Source organism: Oncorhynchus gorbuscha, unplaced genomic scaffold (genome assembly GCF_021184085.1).
Source record: "Oncorhynchus gorbuscha isolate QuinsamMale2020 ecotype Even-year unplaced genomic scaffold, OgorEven_v1.0 Un_scaffold_1888, whole genome shotgun sequence".
Taxonomy (NCBI): domain Eukaryota; kingdom Metazoa; phylum Chordata; class Actinopteri; order Salmoniformes; family Salmonidae; genus Oncorhynchus; species Oncorhynchus gorbuscha.
Genome location: NW_025746543.1, coordinates 27,501 through 46,744, shown reverse-complemented (window position 1 = coordinate 46,744; position 19,244 = coordinate 27,501). Strand labels below are relative to the sequence as shown.

The following is a 19,244-nucleotide window of genomic DNA, read 5'->3' as shown; positions in this document are numbered from 1 at the left end:
AACACTAGGTATTATATATTATTATTATCACTAGGGATTATATATTATTGTTAACACTAGGGATGATATATTATTGTTAACACTAGGGATGATATATTATTATTATATTATTATTATCACTACACATTATATTATATTATTATTATCACTAGGGATTATATATTATATTATTGTTATCACTAGGGATTATATATTATTGTTATCACTAGGGATTATATATTATTATTAACACTAGGGATTATATATTATTATTAACACTAGGGATTATATATTATTGTTAACACTAGGGATTATATATTATTGTTAACACTAGGGATTATATATTATTGTTAACACTAGGGATTATATATTATTATTAACACTAGGGATTATATATTATTATTAACACTAGGGATTATATATTATTGTTAACACTAGGGATTATATATTATTGTTAACACTAGGGATTATATATTATTGTTATCACTAGGGATTATATATTATTATTAACACTAGGGATTATATATTATTGTTAACACTAGGGATTATATATTATTTTAACACTAGGGATTATATTTTATTATTATATTATTATTATCACTAAGCATTATATATTATTATTGTAGTTTATTAGCACTAGCATTATATAATAATATAATAATGATTATATATTATTATTATTGTTATTATATTATCAACACTAGGGATTATATATTATTATATTATATTATTATCAACTCTAGGGATTCTATATTATTATATTATATTATTATCAACTCTAGGGATTATATATTATTATATTATATTATTATCAACTCTAGGGATTCTATATTATATTATTATCACTAGGCATTATATATTATTATTATCATTAGGCATTATATATTATTATATTATTATCAACACTAGGGATTCTATATTACTGTTAACACTAGGGATTATATATTATAATCATTATTAACACCAGGGATTATATATTATATTATTATTATTATAATATATTATTATAATTATTAACATGAGCGATGATATTTTATTATAATATTGTTATTAACACTGGGATCATATATTATTATATTATTATTAACACTAGGTATTATATATGATTATATTATATTATTATTATCACTAGGTATTATATATGATTATATTATATTATTATTATCACTAGGTATTATATATGATTATATTATATTATTATTATCACTAGGTATTATATATGATTATATTATATTATTATTATCACTAGGTATTATATATTATTATATTATATTATTATTATCACTATGTATTATATATGATTATATTATATTATTATTAACACTAGGTATTATATATTATTATTATTATATATTATTATATTATATTATTATTATCACTAGGCATTATATATTATTATTTACACTAGGGATCATATATTATTATTATCACTAGGGATTATATATTATTATTATTATTATATTATCAACACTAGGGATTATATATTATTATTATCACTAGGGATTATATATTATTAACACTAGGGATTATATATTATTATATTATATTATTATCAACTCTAGGGATTATATATTATTATTATCACTAGGGATTATATATTATTGGGGATTATAGGGATTATATATTATTATTATCACTAGGGATTATATATTATTATTATCAATAGGGATTATATATTATTGTTAACACTAGGGATTATATATTATTATTAACACTAGGGATTATATATTATTAACACTAGGGATTATATATTATTATATTATATTATTATCAACTCTAGGGATTCTATATTATTTATTATTATCACTAGGCATTATATATTATTATTATCACTAGGGATTATATATTATTATTAACACTTTATATATTATTAACACTAGGGATGATATATTATTATATTATATTATTATCAACTCTAGGGATTCTATATTATATTATTATTATCATTAGGCATTATATATTATTATTATCACTAGGGATTATATATTATTATTAACACTAGGGAATATATATTATCATTAACACTAGGTATTATATATTATTATTATTATTATTATCACTAGGTATTATATATTATTATTATCACTAGGGATTATATATTATTATTATCACTAGGGATTATATATTATTATTAATATACACTAGGGATTATATATTATTATTAATTTGTACTATATATTATTATTAACACTAGGGATGATCTGCTATTATTATTATTATGTTATTATATTATTAACACTAGGGATTATTTATATTATTTACATTTATATATTATCACTATTATTATCAACACTATTATTATTATTCACTATGACATATATTATTATATATTATTATTATCACTAGGGATTATATATTATTATTATTATCACTAGGCATTATATATTATTATTAACACTAGGGATTATATATTATTATTAACACTAGGGATGATATATTATTATTATATTATTATTATTGTTATTATATTATCAACACTAGGTATTATATATTATTATTATCACTAGGGATTATATATTATTATTAACACTAGGGATGATATATTATTATATTATTATTATATTATTATTATTATTATCACTAATGATTATATATTATTATTATTGTTATTATATTATCAACACTAGGTATTATATATTATTATTATCACTAGGGATTATATATTATTATTATCACTAGGGATTATATATTATTATTATCACTAGGGATTATATATTATTATTAACACTAGGTATTATATATTATTATTAACACTAGGGATTATATATTATTTTAACACTAGGGATTATATTTTATTATTATATTATTATTATCACTAAGCATTATATATTATTATTGTAGTTTATTAGCACTACGCATTATATAATAATATAATAATGATTATATATTATTATTATTGTTATTATATTATCAACACTAGGGATTATATATTATTATATTATATTATTATCAACTCTAGGGATTCTATATTATTATATTATATTATTATCAACTCTAGGGATTATATATTATTATATTATATTATTATCAACTCTAGGGATTCTATATTATATTATTATCACTAGGCATTATATATTATTATTATCATTAGGCATTATATATTATTATATTATTATCAACACTAGGGATTCTATATTACTGTTAACACTAGGGATTATATATTATAATCATTATTAACACCAGGGATTATATATTATATTATTATTATTATAATATATTATTATAATTATTAACATGAGCGATGATATTTTATTATAATATTGTTATTAACACTGGGATCATATATTATTATATTATTATTAACACTAGGTATTATATATGATTATATTATATTATTATTATCACTAGGTATTATATATGATTATATTATATTATTATTATCACTAGGTATTATATATGATTATATTATATTATTATTATCACTAGGTATTATATATGATTATATTATATTATTATTATCACTAGGTATTATATATTATTATATTATATTATTATTATCACTATGTATTATATATGATTATATTATATTATTATTAACACTAGGTATTATATATTATTATTATTATATATTATTATATTATATTATTATTATCACTAGGCATTATATATTATTATTTACACTAGGGATCATATATTATTATTATCACTAGGGATTATATATTATTATTATTATTATATTATCAACACTAGGGATTATATATTATTATTATCACTAGGGATTATATATTATTAACACTAGGGATTATATATTATTATATTATATTATTATCAACTCTAGGGATTATATATTATTATTATCACTAGGGATTATATATTATTGTTAACACTAGGGATTATATATTATTATTATCACTAGGGATTATATATTATTATTATCAATAGGGATTATATATTATTGTTAACACTAGGGATTATATATTATTATTAACACTAGGGATTATATATTATTAACACTAGGGATTATATATTATTATATTATATTATTATCAACTCTAGGGATTCTATATTATATTATTATTATCACTAGGCATTATACATTATTATTATCACTAGGGATTATATATTATTATTAACACTAGGGATTATATATTATTAACACTAGGGATGATATATTATTATATTATATTATTATCAACTCTAGGGATTCTATATTATATTATTATTATCATTAGGCATTATACATTATTATTATCACTAGGGATTATATATTATTATTAACACTAGGGAATATACATTATCATTAACACTAGGTATTATATATTATTATTATCACTAGGTATTATATATTATTATTATCACTAGGGATTATATATTATTATTATCACTAGGGATTATATATTATTATTATCACTAGGGATTATATATTATTATTAACACTAGGGATTATATATTATTATTAACACTACATTTACATTTACATTTATAGTCATTTAGCAGACGCTCTTATCCAGAGCGACTTACAAATTGGTGCATTCACCTTATGACATCCTAGGTATTATATATTATTATTATCACTAGGGATTATATATTATTATTATCACTAGGCATTATATATTATTATTAACACTAGGGATGATATATTATTATTAACACTAGGGATGATATATTATTATTATATTATTATTATTGTTATTATATTATCAACACTAGGTATTATATATTATTATTATCACTAGGGATTATATATTATTATTAACACTAGGGATGATATATTATTATTATATTATTATTATCACTAATGATTATATATTATTATTATTGTTATTATATTATCAACACTAGGTATTATATATTATTATTATCACTAGGGATTATATATTATTATTATCACTAGGGATTATATATTATTATTATCACTAGGGATTATATATTATTATTAACACTAGGTATTATATATTATTATTAACACTAGGGATTATATATTATTATTAACACTAGGTATTATATATTATTATTATCACTAGGTATTATATATTATTATTAACACTAGGGATGATATATTATTATTATATTATTATTATCACTAATGATTATATATTATTATTATTGTTATTATATTATCAACACTAGGTATTATATATTATTATTATCACTAGGGATTATATATTATTGTTAACACTAGGGATGATATATTATTGTTAACACTAGGGATGATATATTATTATTATATTATTATTATCACTACACATTATATTATATTATTATTATCACTAGGGATTATATATTATATTATTGTTATCACTAGGGATTATATATTATTGTTATCACTAGGGATTATATATTATTATTAACACTAGGGATTATATATTATTATTAACACTAGGGATTATATATTATTGTTAACACTAGGGATTATATATTATTGTTAACACTAGGGATTATATATTATTGTTAACACTAGGGATTATATATTATTATTAACACTAGGGATTATATATTATTATTAACACTAGGGATTATATATTATTGTTAACACTAGGGATTATATATTATTGTTAACACTAGGGATTATATATTATTGTTATCACTAGGGATTATATATTATTATTAACACTAGGGATTATATATTATTGTTAACACTAGGGATTATATATTATTTTAACACTAGGGATTATATTTTATTATTATATTATTATTATCACTAAGCATTATATATTATTATTATATTATTATTATCACTAATGATTATATATTATGATTATTGTTATTATATTATCAACACTAGGGATTATTATATTCTAACATGTTTTAACCAGTGAGACCGTCCCCACTGAAGCAGTCATGGAGGGACTGGACACACTGAGGGGAGAGATGCATGTTGCTAGATGTGACCTGGAGGGACTGAACACACTGAGGGGAGAGATGCATGTTGTTAGATGTGACCTGGGAGAGTTGGAGGGTCTAGCATGGAGGGACTGAACACACTGAGGGGAGAGATGCATGTTGTTAGATGTGACCTGGGAGAGTTGGAGGGTCTAGCATGGAGGGACTGAACACACTGAGGGGAGAGATGCATGTTGTTAGATGTGACCTGGGAGAGTTGGAGGGTCTAGCATGGTGAGAGAGGAATCCAGATGAATCCAGATGAAAGAACTCTTCAAAATACCAGCAATAGTACCAAAAATCTAACTTTCCTAAAGAAAAAGTAGTTTACAATCATACAATATACAGAAATCAGAAAGACACAATGGTAAAAACCCTTCAGTATGTTTCCCTTTGACCCGACTGCAGTGAAGGGATGTGTGTTATGAGCCGGTGTCGGTGTTGTACACAGCAGCTGATGAGAGAGCAGGTTAGAACAGGACGAGGCTAAATGTGTCCTCGGCACCTAGAGAAAAAGGCTCCTGATTAATATGATGACGGTCCTGTCTGTTGAAAGAGAAGGTCAGTAACACGAGTTAGAAAGTGACACAACCACACGATGCAACGTTCTCTGGGTGTCTTTCAGAGAGGTGGGACGTGTCCATAGACAGGACACGTTCAGGGTTTTCAGAACAAGGCTAACCAATCAGGACTCACCAAGGCTAACCAATCAGGGCTCACCAAGGCTAACCAATCAGGGCTCACCAATTAGGACTCAGTGTATTATCTATATACTATATATATTTATTTAACCAGGCAAGTCAGTTAAGAACAAATTCTTATTTACAATGACGGCCTAGCCCGGCCAAATCCGGACGACGCTGGGCCAATTGTGCGCCGATTGGGACTCCCAATCACGGGCGGATGTGATACAGCCTGGATTTGAACCACTGTAGTGAAGCCTCTTGCACTGAGATGCAGTGTCTTAGACTGCAGCGCCACTTAAACAACCTATTTCGATGTACTTCTACCCAGCCAAGATAAGAACACAAAACCTTCACAATGTGAGATTAATTATATGAGAAACTAGGTTTTTGTTGACTGACAATTAAAATATCTTTAGTCTCCTTTATGACCAAGAGTGATTTGCATCAATGGTTTATCCCAGTTTATCATAGAAAGCAGGAATAAAACGATCTCCTCATAGACACAGACAGAGATCAGCACCACAATAAGCAGCAACAGAGATCTCACTGTAGCTTCACAGCAGTCAGCTGGGCAATCTATAATAAACATGAAGGCGTTGCTTAGTAACCTGATGAGAGGGCGGTTTGTTCTGTCCATCCATGTATTTACTCTGTCAGTGTCCCAAATGGCATGCTATCCCCTTTAAAGTGCACTACTTTTCCACCAGGGCTTATAGGGCTCTGGTATAAAGTAGTGAGCTATATAGGGAATAGGGCTCTGGTCTAAAGTAGTGCACTATATAGTGAATAGGGCTCTGGTCTAAAGTAGTGCACTATATAGGGAATAGGGCTCTGGTCTAAAGTAGTGTACTATATAGGGAATAGGGCTCTGGTCTAAAGTAGTGCACTAAATAGGGAATAGGATGCTGTTTGGGATGCAGATATTGTATCTGTTCTACAGAAGAACCCATCTGTTGTTGTTTCAACAACGTAAGCGCACAGCTGAAGCAGTAGGTGGCATTTTGATTGGACTAATAAACTCACCAGGTTACCGAGCAACATGTAAAACAAAAATAAAAACCTACACAACATCAGACACTGAACCAAATCATTAATGCATCTTTAGTTCTCTAATCTTTTAGATTATTTTTAACTTGTGGAAATCAGATCATAAAAGGCATAGTTTATAGGCCAACTGATAACATATATAATGACAGACTTGATTAACTTGATTACATTCTAAAGGTTAAAACTAATTTAGTAATGATAAGAATCCTCTCTGGGACAGAGAGAAGTGTTTTGGAGCGATAGACTCCTGAGAGGGGAGAGAGTGGGAAATAGAGGTGAAGAGAGCGAGGAGAGAGGTGAAGAGAGAGGGAGAGAGGGAGAGAGGGAGAGAGGGAGGGAGGGAGGGAGAAAGGGAGAGAGGGAGGGAGAGAGGTGAAGAGAGAGGGAGAGAGGGAGAGAGGGAGAGAGGGAGGGGGAGGGAGGGAGGGAGGGAGGGAGAGAGAGAGAGAGGGAGAGAGGTGAAGAGAGAGGGAGAGAAGGAGAGAGGGAGGGAGAGAGGTGAAGAGAGAGGGAGAGAGGGAGGGAGGGAGAAAGTGAGAGAGGGAGGGAGAGAGGGAGAGAGGTGAAGTGAGAGGTGAAGAGAGAGAGGGAGAGAGGGAGAGAGGGAGGGAGAGAGGGAGAGAGGGGAGAGAGGTGAAGTGAGAGGTGAAAAGAGAGAGGGAGAGAAGGAGAGAAGGAGGGAGAAAGGGAGAGAGGGAAAGTGAGAGGTAAAGAGAACGAGGGAGAGAGGGAGAGAGGGAGAGAGGGAGAGAGGGAGGGAGGGAGAGGAGAGAGGGGAAGAGAGAGGGGAAGTGAGAGAGGAAGCGAGGAGAGATTGAGGGAGGGAGAGGAGAGTAAGGGAAGAGAGAGGGGGAAAGAGAGAAGAGAGAGGTGAAGATAGAGGTGAAGAGAGAGGTGGAGAGAGGTGGAGAGAGAAGGGAAGTGAGAGAGGGAGAGAGGGAGGGAGAGGAGAGCGGGGGAAGAGAGAGGGGAAGTGAGAGAGGGAGAGAGGGAGAGAGGGAGAGATTGAGGGAGTGAGAGGAGAGTGGGGAAGAGAGAGGGGGAAAGAGAGAAGAGAGAGGTGAAGAGAGAGGTGAAGAGAGAGGTGAAGAGAGAGGTGGAGAGAGGTGGAGAGAGAGGTGGAGAGAGAAGGGAAGTGAGAGAGGGAGAGAGGGAGAGGAGAGAGAGAGGGAGGGAGTGGTAAAGAGATGGAGAGAGAGGTGGAGAGAGAGGGGGAGAGAGAGGTGGAGAGAGAGAGGTGGAGAGAGAGGGGGAGAGAGAGGGGGAGAGAGAGGTGGAGAGAGAGAGGTGGAGAGAGGGTGGAGAGAGAAGGGAAGTGAGAGAGGGAGAGAGAGAGGGGGAGAGAGAGATGGAGAGAGAGGTGGAGAGAGAGAGAGAGAGGGGGAGAGAGAGGGGGAGAGAGAGGGGGAGAGAGAGATGGAGAGAGAGGTGGAGAGAGAGAGAGAGAGAGAGAGAGGGGGAGAGAGAGGGGGAGAGAGAGGGGGAGAGAGAGATGGAGAGAGAGGTGGAGAGAGAGGGGGAGAGAGAGGGGGAGAGAGAGGTGGAGAGAGAGTGGAGAGAGAAGGGAAAGTGAGAGAGGGAGAGAGAGAGAGGGGGAGAGAGAGATGGAGAGAGAGGTGGAGAGAGAGAGAGAGAGAGAGCGGGGGAGAGAGAGGGGGAGAGAGAGTGGAGAGAGAAGGGAAGTGAGAGAGGGAGAGAGGGAGAGGAGAGAGAGAGGGAGGGAGGGTAAAGAGAGAGATGGAGAGAGAGGTGGAGAGAGGGTGGAGAGAGAGAGGTGGAGAGAGAGGGGGAGAGAGGGGGAGAGAGAGGTGGAGAGAGAGAGGTGGAGAGAGAGGTGGAGAGAGAGAAGGGAAGTGAGAGAGGGAGAGAGAGAGGGGGAGAGAGATGGAGAGAGAGGTGGAGAGAGAGAGAGAGAGAGAGGGGGAGAGAGAGGGGGAGAGAGAGGGGGAGAGAGAGATGGAGAGAGAGGTGGAGAGAGAGAGAGAGAGAGAGGGGGAGAGAGAGGGGGAGAGAGAGGGGGAGAGAGAGATGGAGAGAGAGGTGGAGAGAGGGGGGAGAGAGAGGGGGAGAGAGAGGTGGAGAGAGAGAGGTGGAGAGAGAGGTGGAGAGAGAAGGGAAGTGAGAGAGGGAGAGAGAGAGGGGGAGAGAGAGATGGAGAGGTGGAGAGAGAGAGAGAGAGAGAGAGAGCGGGGGAGAGAGAGGGGGAGAGAGAGGGGGAGAGAGAGATGGAGAGAGAGGTGGAGAGAGAGAGAGAGAGGGGGAGAGAGAGGGGGAGAGAGAGATGGAGAGAGAGGTGGAGAGAGAGAGAGAGAGAGAGAGGGAGAGAGAGGGGGAGAGAGAGATGGAGAGAGAGGTGGAGAGAGAGAGAGAGAGAGGGGGAGAGAGAGGGGGAGAGAGAGGGGGAGAGAGAGATGGAGAGAGAGGTGGAGAGAGAGGTGGAGAGAGAGGGGAGAGAGAGGGGAGAGAGAGGGGGAGAGAGAGGTGGAGAGAGAGAGGTGGAGAGAGAGAGGTGGAGAGAGAGTGGAGAGAGAGGTGGAGAGAGAGTGGAGAGAGGTGGAGACATACCCGTGGTTTGAAGGCGATGAGTTTAAGGATCATCTCCACAGTGAAAAGGCCGGTGAAGAGCATGTTGAGGATGTTCATCGCATCGTTGAAGGAGTGGGTCTGGCCGTGATGCTGCAACACACAGACATTTAATCCCCGATCTGCATTTCTATGTAATCACGTGGTGAACACACACACCTCAGACTATTCTATGTAATCACGTGGTGAACACACACACCTCAGACTATTCTATGTAATCACGTGGTGAACACACCCACCTCAGGCTATTCTATGTAATCACATGGTGAACACACCCACCTCAGGCTATTCTATGTAATCACGTGGTGAACACACCCACCTCAGGCTATTCTATGTAATCACATGGTGAACACACCCACCTCAGACTATTCTATGTAATCACACCCACCTCAGGCTATTCTATGTAATCACACCCACCTCAGACTATTCTATGTAATCACACCCACCTCAGGCTATTCTATGTAATCACGTGGTGAACACACCCACCTCAGACTATTCTATGTAATCACATGGTGAACACACACACCTCAGACTATTCTATGTAATCACATGGTGAACACACCCACCTCAGGCTATTCTATGTAATCACGTGGTGAACACACCCACCTCAGGCTATTCTATGTAATCACGTGGTGAACACACCCACCTCAGACTATTCTATGTAATCACATGGTGAACACACCCACCTCAGGCTATTCTATGTAATCACGTGGTGAACACACCCACCTCAGGCTATTCTATGTAATCACGTGGTGAACACACCCACCTCAGGCTATTCTATGTAATCACATGGTGAACACACCCACCTCAGGCTATTCTATGTAATCACGTGGTGAACACACCCACCTCAGGCTATTCTATGTAATCACGTGGTGAACACACCCACCTCAGACTATTCTATGTAACCACGTGGTGAACACACCCACCTCAGACTATTCTATGTAATCACATGGTGAACACACCCACCTCAGACTATTCTATGTAATCACATGGTGAACACACCCACCTCAGACTATTCTATGTAATCACATGGTGAACACACCCACCTCAGGCTATTCTATGTAATCACGTGGTGAACACACCCACCTCAGGCTATTCTATGTAATCACATGGTGAACACACCCACCTCAGGCAACAGTAGAAGCCTTGAATGCAACGAGCAACAACAGAAATACTGACGCTGCAAAATAGAGATAAATCCTTTAAAAATCAACAACTCTTTCTAACATCTAGGAACCAATACCTGAGATACTACCATGTCTTTTAACTGATATAGATAGACTATCCTCCCCATAATGCAGCTCTAGTGTCCAGGGCACTATGTGGTTCACTGTGTTTAGGGTAGGAGATGTATAAATGGATTGATGCTACCGTATTGGGCTGAGGAATAAAGATGGACGAATTCAACGTTTTCCCTGACCAAGATGGACGATTTAAGTCATGTTCGGATGCCAATGTCTTTCACACACACACACACACACACACACACACACACACACACACACACACACACACACACACACACACACACACACACACACACACACACACACACACACACACACACACACACACACACACACACACACACACACACACACACACATACACACACACACACACACACACACACACACACACTCTTACCTGCATGGCCAGGCAGATGGTGTTCAGCAGGATGAGGGTAAACATCAGGTACTCAAAGTAGGTGGAGTTGACCACGTACCACACCTTGTACTGGTACTGGTTCTTAGGGATGTACCGACGTAGGGGACGGGCCTTCAGGGCATATTCCACACACTGACGCTGTACCACACACACACACAGGCACACACACACACACACACACACACACACACACACACACACACACACACACACACACACACACACACACACACACACACACACACACACACACACACACACACACACACACACACACACACACATATGAAACATGTGTTTTATCAACAGACGTTTCCAGTAACACATCGGTGGATGTAGTAATGTCACCCTCTCAACAGGTTCTGATGACCCCTAACCTCTCAACATGTTCTGATGACCCCTAACCTCTCAACAGGTTCTGATGTCCCCTAACTTCTCAACAGGTTCTGATGACCCCTAACCTCTCAACAGGTTCTGATGACCCCTAACTTCTCAACAGGTTCTGATGTCCCCTAACCTCTCAACAGGTTCTGATGACCCCTAACCTCTCAACAGGTTCTGATGACCCCTAACCTCTCAACAGGTTCTGATGACCCCTAACCTCTCAACAGGTTCTGATTACCCCTTACCTCTCACCTGGGTTCTGATGTCCCCTAACCTCTCACCTGGATTCTGATTACCCCTAACCTCTCACCTGGGTTCTGATGTCCCCTAACCTCTCACCTGGGTTCTGATTACCCCTAACCTCTCACCAGGGTTCTGATGAACCCTAACCTCTCACCTGGGTTCTGATTACCCCTAACCTCTCACCTGGGTTCTGATGACCCGTAACCTCTCACCTGGGTTCTGATTACCCTTAACCTCTCACCTGGTTCTTGTCCAGTTCACAGTTCTTGTACTCCTGCTCTCCCTGCTCCTGAAAGGTGACAATGACGAAACCGACGAAGATGTTCATCATGAAGAAGGCAATGATGATGATGTAGATGATGAAGAAGATGGATACGACCACTCTGTAGTTGTAGACAGGGCCTAGGTCCTCTGAATGGGAGTCTATGGCCCGGTACAGGAGTCTGGAGAGGATGGATACACAGTTCAAAACCTAAAGCCCCATACTATAACGTGTGTGTGAGTGTGTGTGTGTGTGTGTGTGTGTGTGTGTGTGTGTGTGTGTGTGTGTGTGTGTGTGTGTGTGTGTGTGTGTGTGTGTGTGTGTGTGTGCGTGCGTGTATGTGCTTGTGTGTGACTGTGTGTGTGTGTGTGTGTGTGTGTGTGTGTGTGTGTGTGTGTGTGTGTGTGTGTGTGTGTGTGTGTGTGTGTGTGTGTGTGTGTGTGTGTGTGTGTGTGTGTGTGTGTGTGTGTGTGTGTGTGTGTGTGTGTGTGTGTGTGTGTGTGTGTGACTGTGTGTGTGTGTGTGTGTGTGTGTGTGTGTGTGTGTGTGTGTGTGTGTGTGTGTGTGTGTGCGCGTGTGCGCGCGTGTGCGCGTGTGTGCACGTGTGTGTGCGTGTGTGTGTGTGTGTGTGTGTGGTCACTCTGCTGCTGTGATGCTGGACTCACGCTGGCCATCCTTCGAAGGTGGAGACAGCGAACAGAGCCATCATCCCTTGGAGCACGTCGTCAAAGTTGAAGTCACTGTTCTCCCAGACACGCATGGACCTCTCTGGCTTCCCCACATCCCCGTCCTTATACATGATGTACGAACCCCTGGGAGGGAGAACAGAGGTAACACCTAGACACCCACAGCTCACTCCTTACCCAGCCAGACAACTCATTATGGCCCAAATGGTGCCCACATCCACCTGAAATGACTGTCCAGATGTGATATGAGCCAGGTCTGACTGAGATGGGAGATGAGGTGATAAACTCACCTGCATTCAGGCTCTGTAGACTTGGAGCTGTCTGAGCAGTAGAAAAACTTCCCCTGAGAAGAGAACAACAGACATGTTCATCTTGGTAAAACGTATCCACTATATTCTCATCACCACTGCATCAGCTACGTTCAGTTCCTCTCTCATCCTGCTCTCTCTCTCCTCCGTCCCTCTCTTCACCCTCTCTCTTCACTTCATCCTGCTCTATCTCGCCTCCGTCCCTCTCTTCACCCTCTCTCTTCACTTCATCCTGCTCTACCTCTCCTCCGTCCCTCTCTTCGCCCTCTATCCTGCTCTACCTCTCCTCCGTCCCTCTCTTCGCCCTCTATCCTGCTCTATCTCTCCCTCTCTTTACCTTGAAGAGTTGTACTCCGATGCAGGCGAACATGAACTGCAGCAGAGAGGTGACGATCACGATGTTTCCGATGGTTCGGATGGCCACGAACACACACTGGACCACATGCTGAGGAGAGAGAGAGGAGAGAGAGAGAGAGAGAGGGAGCTCGAGAGAGAAAGAGAGAGAGAGAGAGAGTGAAGGAGAGAGAGGGAGCTCGAGAGAGAAAGAGAGAGAGAGAGAGAGAGAGTGAAGGAGAGAGGGAGCGAAAGAGAGAGAGAGAGACAGACACAGGGCTCATGAGGTTATCATAGAATCGGTTGGTAGACTATTATCACTTGGTCTGGACTGGGTTGAAGCTAGAAGCTCTGGACATGGATCACAAGAAGAAAGAGAACACTTCAGGTAAGTCATGGTGGAAAAGCTTTAGGGTTCACTGGTGAATCACTTCCCTGTTGCTGTTAAAGACAACAGCCAGCTAGGTGGAGAAGGGTGGTGAGATTCATTGGCCCTGTTGAGGTCATTGGCCCTGTTGATGGCTCCCAGGAGAGGAGAGGAGAGGAGAGGAGAGGAGAGGAGAGGAGAGGAGAGGAGAGGAGAGGAAAAGAGAGGAAAGGAAAAGGAGAGGAGAGGAAAGAGGAGAGGAGAGGAGAGGAGAGAGAGGGAGAGGAGAGAGGAGAGAGGAGAGGAGAGGAGAGAGGAGGGAGAGGAGAGGAGAAGCGAGGAAGATAGGAGAAGAGAAGACAAGAGAGGAGAAGAGAAGACAAGAGAGGAGAAGAGAGGAGAGCCGAGAGGAGAAGAGAGGGAATCAGAGGAGAGGAGAAGAGAGGAGAAGAGAAGAGAGAAGAAGAGAGGAGAAGATAAGACAAGAGAGGAGAAGAGAAGACAAGAGAGGAGAAGACAAGAGAGGAGAAGAGAGGAGAGCCGAGAGGAGAAGAGAGGGAATCAGAGGAGAGGAGAAGAGAGGAGAAGAGAAGAGAGAAGAAGAGAGGAGAAGATAAGACAAGAGAGGAGAAGAGAGGAGGAGAGAAGAGAAGAGAAGAGAAGAGAGGAGAGGAGAGGAGAGGAGAGGAGAGGAGAAGAGAAGAGAGGAGGAGAGAAGAGAAGAGAGGAGAAGAGAGGAGAAGAGAAGAGAGGAGAGGAGAGGAGAGGAGAGGAGAGGAGAGGAGAGGAGAAGAGAGGAGGAGAGAGAGAGAGAGAGAAGAGAAGAGAGAGAAGAGAAGAGAAGAAGAGAAGACAAGAGAGGAGAAGAGAGGAGGAGAGAAGAGAAGAGAGGAGAAGAGAAGAGAGGAGAGGAGAGGAGAGGAGAGGAGAGGAGAGGAGAGGAGAGGAGAGGAGAGGAAAGGAAAGGAAAGGAGAAGAGAGGAAAGGAAAGGAAAGGAGAAGAGAGGAGGAGAGGAGATAACAGTGAGACTCACTTTGAGGCCCTTGGCCCTGTTGATAGCCCTCAGGGGCCGAAGCACTCTGAGAACACGAAGGATCTTCACCACGTTGATGGCACTGGACCTGAACAGACACAGATTAAGACCAGGTTATCGAGAGAGGTCAACTAGTAAACCATACATCCACTACAGACAGAGAGGTCAACTAGTAAACCATACATCAACTACAGACAGAGAGGTCAACTACTAAACCATACATCAACTACAGACAGAGAGGTCAACTACTAAACCATACATCAACTACAGACAGAGAGGTCAACTACTAAACCATACATCAACTACAGACAGAGAGGTCAACTACAGACAGAGCGGTCAACTAGTAAACCATACATCAACTACAGACAGAGAGGTCAACTACTAAACCATACATCAACTACAGACAGAGAGGTCAACTACTAAACCATACATCAACTACAGACAGAGAGGTCAACTAGTAAAGCATACATCAACTACAGACAGAGAGGTTAACTACAGACAGAGAAGTCAACTCCAGACAGAAACTGTATTTCTGTGTTCAATAGAACAGGAGTTTTGTAACCATCCCAGTAAAAAGAGCACCGCTAAATGAATGTCGATGAGAATTCCTTGGTGTGTTTGAACCATTGAAACTGTGGTAACGGTATAGAGAAGACCAACTCACTGTATTCCAGAGGAGATGAGAACTCACTGTATTCCAGAGGAGATGAGAACTCACTGTATTCCAGAGGAGATGAGAACTCACTGTATTCCAGAGGAGATGAGAACTCACTGTATTCCAGAGGAAATGAGAACTCACTGTATTCCAGAGGAGATGAGAACTCACTGTATTCCAGAGGAGATGAGAACTCACTGTATTCCAGAGGAGATGAGAACTCACTGTATTCCAGAGGAGATGAGAACTCACTGTATTCCAGAGGAGATGAGAACTCACTGTATTCCAGAGGAGATGAGCGACACGCTGACCACAACCAGATCCAGGATGTTGAAGTAGTTCCGACAGAACGAACCCTTGTGGATGAACGCCCCGTACGCTGTCATCTACGAGGTCATGAACCAGGAAGAGAAAACCCACAGGAAGCGTAAGACAAAAAAGATTGTGATGGATGACGACGAAGTGAATGTCTGCTCACGGGTTTGTTGTTCAATATGTCATGTTTTTCCAACACTTAAAACACTTCCAACACTTCACCTTCCAGAGCACAGTGTCCATTATGTGGTGTAGAGATGACTTAGAGAAGGAATGGAGGGAGGGAGGGAGGGAGGGAGCACAGGGTCCATTATGTGGTGTAGAGATCACTTAGAGAAGGAATGGAGGGAGAAGGAATGGAGGGAGGGAGGGAGGGAGGGAGGGAGGGAGGGAGGGAGGGAGCACAGGGTCCATTATGTGGTGTAGAGATCACTTAGAGAAGGAATGGAGGGAGGGAGGGAGGGAGGGAGGGAGAGAGGGAGGGAGGGAGGGAGGGAGGGAGGGAGGGAGGGAGGGAGGGAGGGAGGGAGGGAGGGAGGGAGGGAGGGAGAGAGAGAGAGGGAGGGAGCACAGGGTCCATTATGTGGTGTAGAGATGACTTAGAGAAGGAATGGAGGGAGGGAGGGAGGGAGGGAGGGAGGGAGGGAGGGAGGGAGGGAGGGAGGGAGGGAGGGAGGAGGGAGGGAGGGAGGGAGGGAGAGGGAGAGAGAGAGAGAGAGAGAGGGAGAGAGAGAGAGAGCACAGGGTCCATTATGTGGTGTAGAGATGACTTAGAGAAGGAATGGAGGGAGGGAGGGAGGGAGGGAGGGAGGGATTATGGGAGGATGACTTAGAGAAGGAATGGAGAGGGAGGGAGGGAGAGGAGGGAGGGAGGGAGGGAGAGAGAGAGAGAGAGAGAGAGCACAGGGTCCATTATGTGGTGTAGAGATGACTTAGAGAAGGAATGGAGGGAGGGAGGGAGGGAGGGAGGGAGGGAGGAGGGAGGGAGGGAGGGAGGGAGGGAGGGAGGGAGGGAGAGAGAGGGAGAGGAGAGAGAGAGCACAGGGTCCATTATGGGTGTAGAGATGACTTAGAGAAGGAATGGAGGGAGGGAGGGAGGGAGGGAGGGAGGGGGGGGAGCACAGGGTCCATTATGTGGTGGAGATGACTTAGAGAAGGAATGGAGGGAGGGAGGGGCAGGGTCCATTATGGTAGAGATGACTTAGAGAAGGAATGGAGGGAGGGAGGGGCACAGGGTCCATTATGTGGTGTAGAGATGACTTAGAGAAGGAATGGAGGGAGGGAGGGAGGGAGGGGGCAGAGGGTCCAGGGAGGGAGATGGAGGGAATGGAGGGAGGGAGGGAGGGAGCACAGGGTCCATTATGTGGTGTAGAGATGACTTAGAGAAGGAATGGAGGGAGGGGGAGGGAGGGAGGGAGGGAGGGAGGGAGGGGAGGGAGGAGGGAGGGAGGGAGGGAGGGAGGGAGGGAGGGAGGGAGGGAGGGAGGGAGGGAGGAGAGAGAGAGAGAGAGAGAGAGAGAGCACAGGGTCCATTATGTGGTGTAGAGATGACTTAGAGAAGGAATGGAGGGAGGGAGGGAGGGAGGGAGGGGGGAGGGAGGGAGGGAGGGAGGGAGGGAGGGAGGGAGGGAGGGAGGGAGGGAGAGAGAGAGGGAGAGAGAGAGAGAGCACAGGGTCCATTATGTGGTGTAGAGATGACTTAGAGAAGGAATGGAGGGAGGGAGGGAGGGAGGGAGCACAGGGTCCATTATGTGGTGTAGAGATGACTTAGAGAAGGAATGGAGGGAGGGAGGGGGAGGGAGAGGGGAGGGAGGGAGGGAGGGAGGGAGGAGAGAGGGAGAGAGAGAGAGAGAGAGCACAGGGTCCATTATGTGGTGTAGAGATGACTTAGAGAAGGAATGGAGGGAGGAGGGAGGGAGGGAGGGAGGGAGGGAGAGAGGGAGGTCCATTATGTGGTGTAGAGATGACTTAGAGAAGGAATGGAGGGAGGGGGAGGGAGGGAGGGGGGGAGCACAGGGTCCATTATGTGGTGTAGAGATGACTTAGAGAAGGAATGGAGGGAGGGAGGGAGGGGGCACAGGGTCCATTATGTGGTGTAGAGATGACTTAGAGAAGGAATGGAGGGAGGGAGGGGGCAGGGTCCATTATGTGGTGTAGAGATGACTTAGAGAAGGAATGGAGGGAGGGAGGGAGGGACAGGGTCCATTATGTGGTGTAGAGATGACTTAGAGAAGGAATGGAGGGAGGGAGGGAGGGAGCACAGGGTCCATTATGTGGTGTAGAGATGACTTAGAGAAGGAATGGATGGAGGGAGGGAGGGAGGGAGGGAGAGAGGGAGGGGAGGGAGGGAGCACAGGGTCCATTATGTGGTGTAGAGATGACTTAGAGAAGGAATGGAGGGAGGGAGGAGGGAGGGAGCACAGGGTCCATTATGTGGTGTAGAGATGACTTAGAGAAGGAATGGAGGGAGGGAGGGAGGGAGGGAGGGAGGGGGAGCACAGGGTCCATTATGTGGTGTAGAGATGACTTAGAGAAGGAATGGAGGGAGGGAGGAGGGAGCACAGGGTCCATTATGTGGTGTAGAGATGACTTAGAGAAGGAATGGAGGGAGGGAGGGAGGGATGGAGGGAGGGAGGGAGGGAGCACAGGGTCCATTATGTGGTGTAGAGATGACTTAGAGAAGGAATGGAAGGTTACCTTCAGAATGATCTCCATGGTGAAGAGCCCAGTGAAGACGTGGTCTGCATAGCCTAATATCTGAGAAACAGTGATCACAATGCAGGTCAACACAATACATCACACGGTCGTACATCTCATAGAGGCTTCCATAAGCATCACATATATGTCACAAATGGCACACTATTCCCTACA

General features: G+C 40.9%; 1 protein-coding gene across 1 annotated transcript in view; it reads right to left on the bottom strand.

Annotated features, from left to right (window-relative positions):
* LOC124024504 (voltage-dependent L-type calcium channel subunit alpha-1C-like) overlaps nt 1-19,244 on the bottom strand; it is a gene marked incomplete at its 5' end in the record, with an annotated part of 86,040 nt that overhangs the window by 54,637 nt on the left and 12,159 nt on the right. The window contains 9 exon segments of the mRNA XM_046338422.1: nt 10,101-10,211; nt 11,766-11,924; nt 12,655-12,856; nt 13,341-13,487; nt 13,652-13,704; nt 14,007-14,114; nt 15,404-15,491; nt 16,338-16,444; nt 19,071-19,130. Of these exon segments, the coding sequence (XP_046194378.1) occupies nt 10,101-10,211; nt 11,766-11,924; nt 12,655-12,856; nt 13,341-13,487; nt 13,652-13,704; nt 14,007-14,114; nt 15,404-15,491; nt 16,338-16,444; nt 19,071-19,130 (1,035 nt within the window).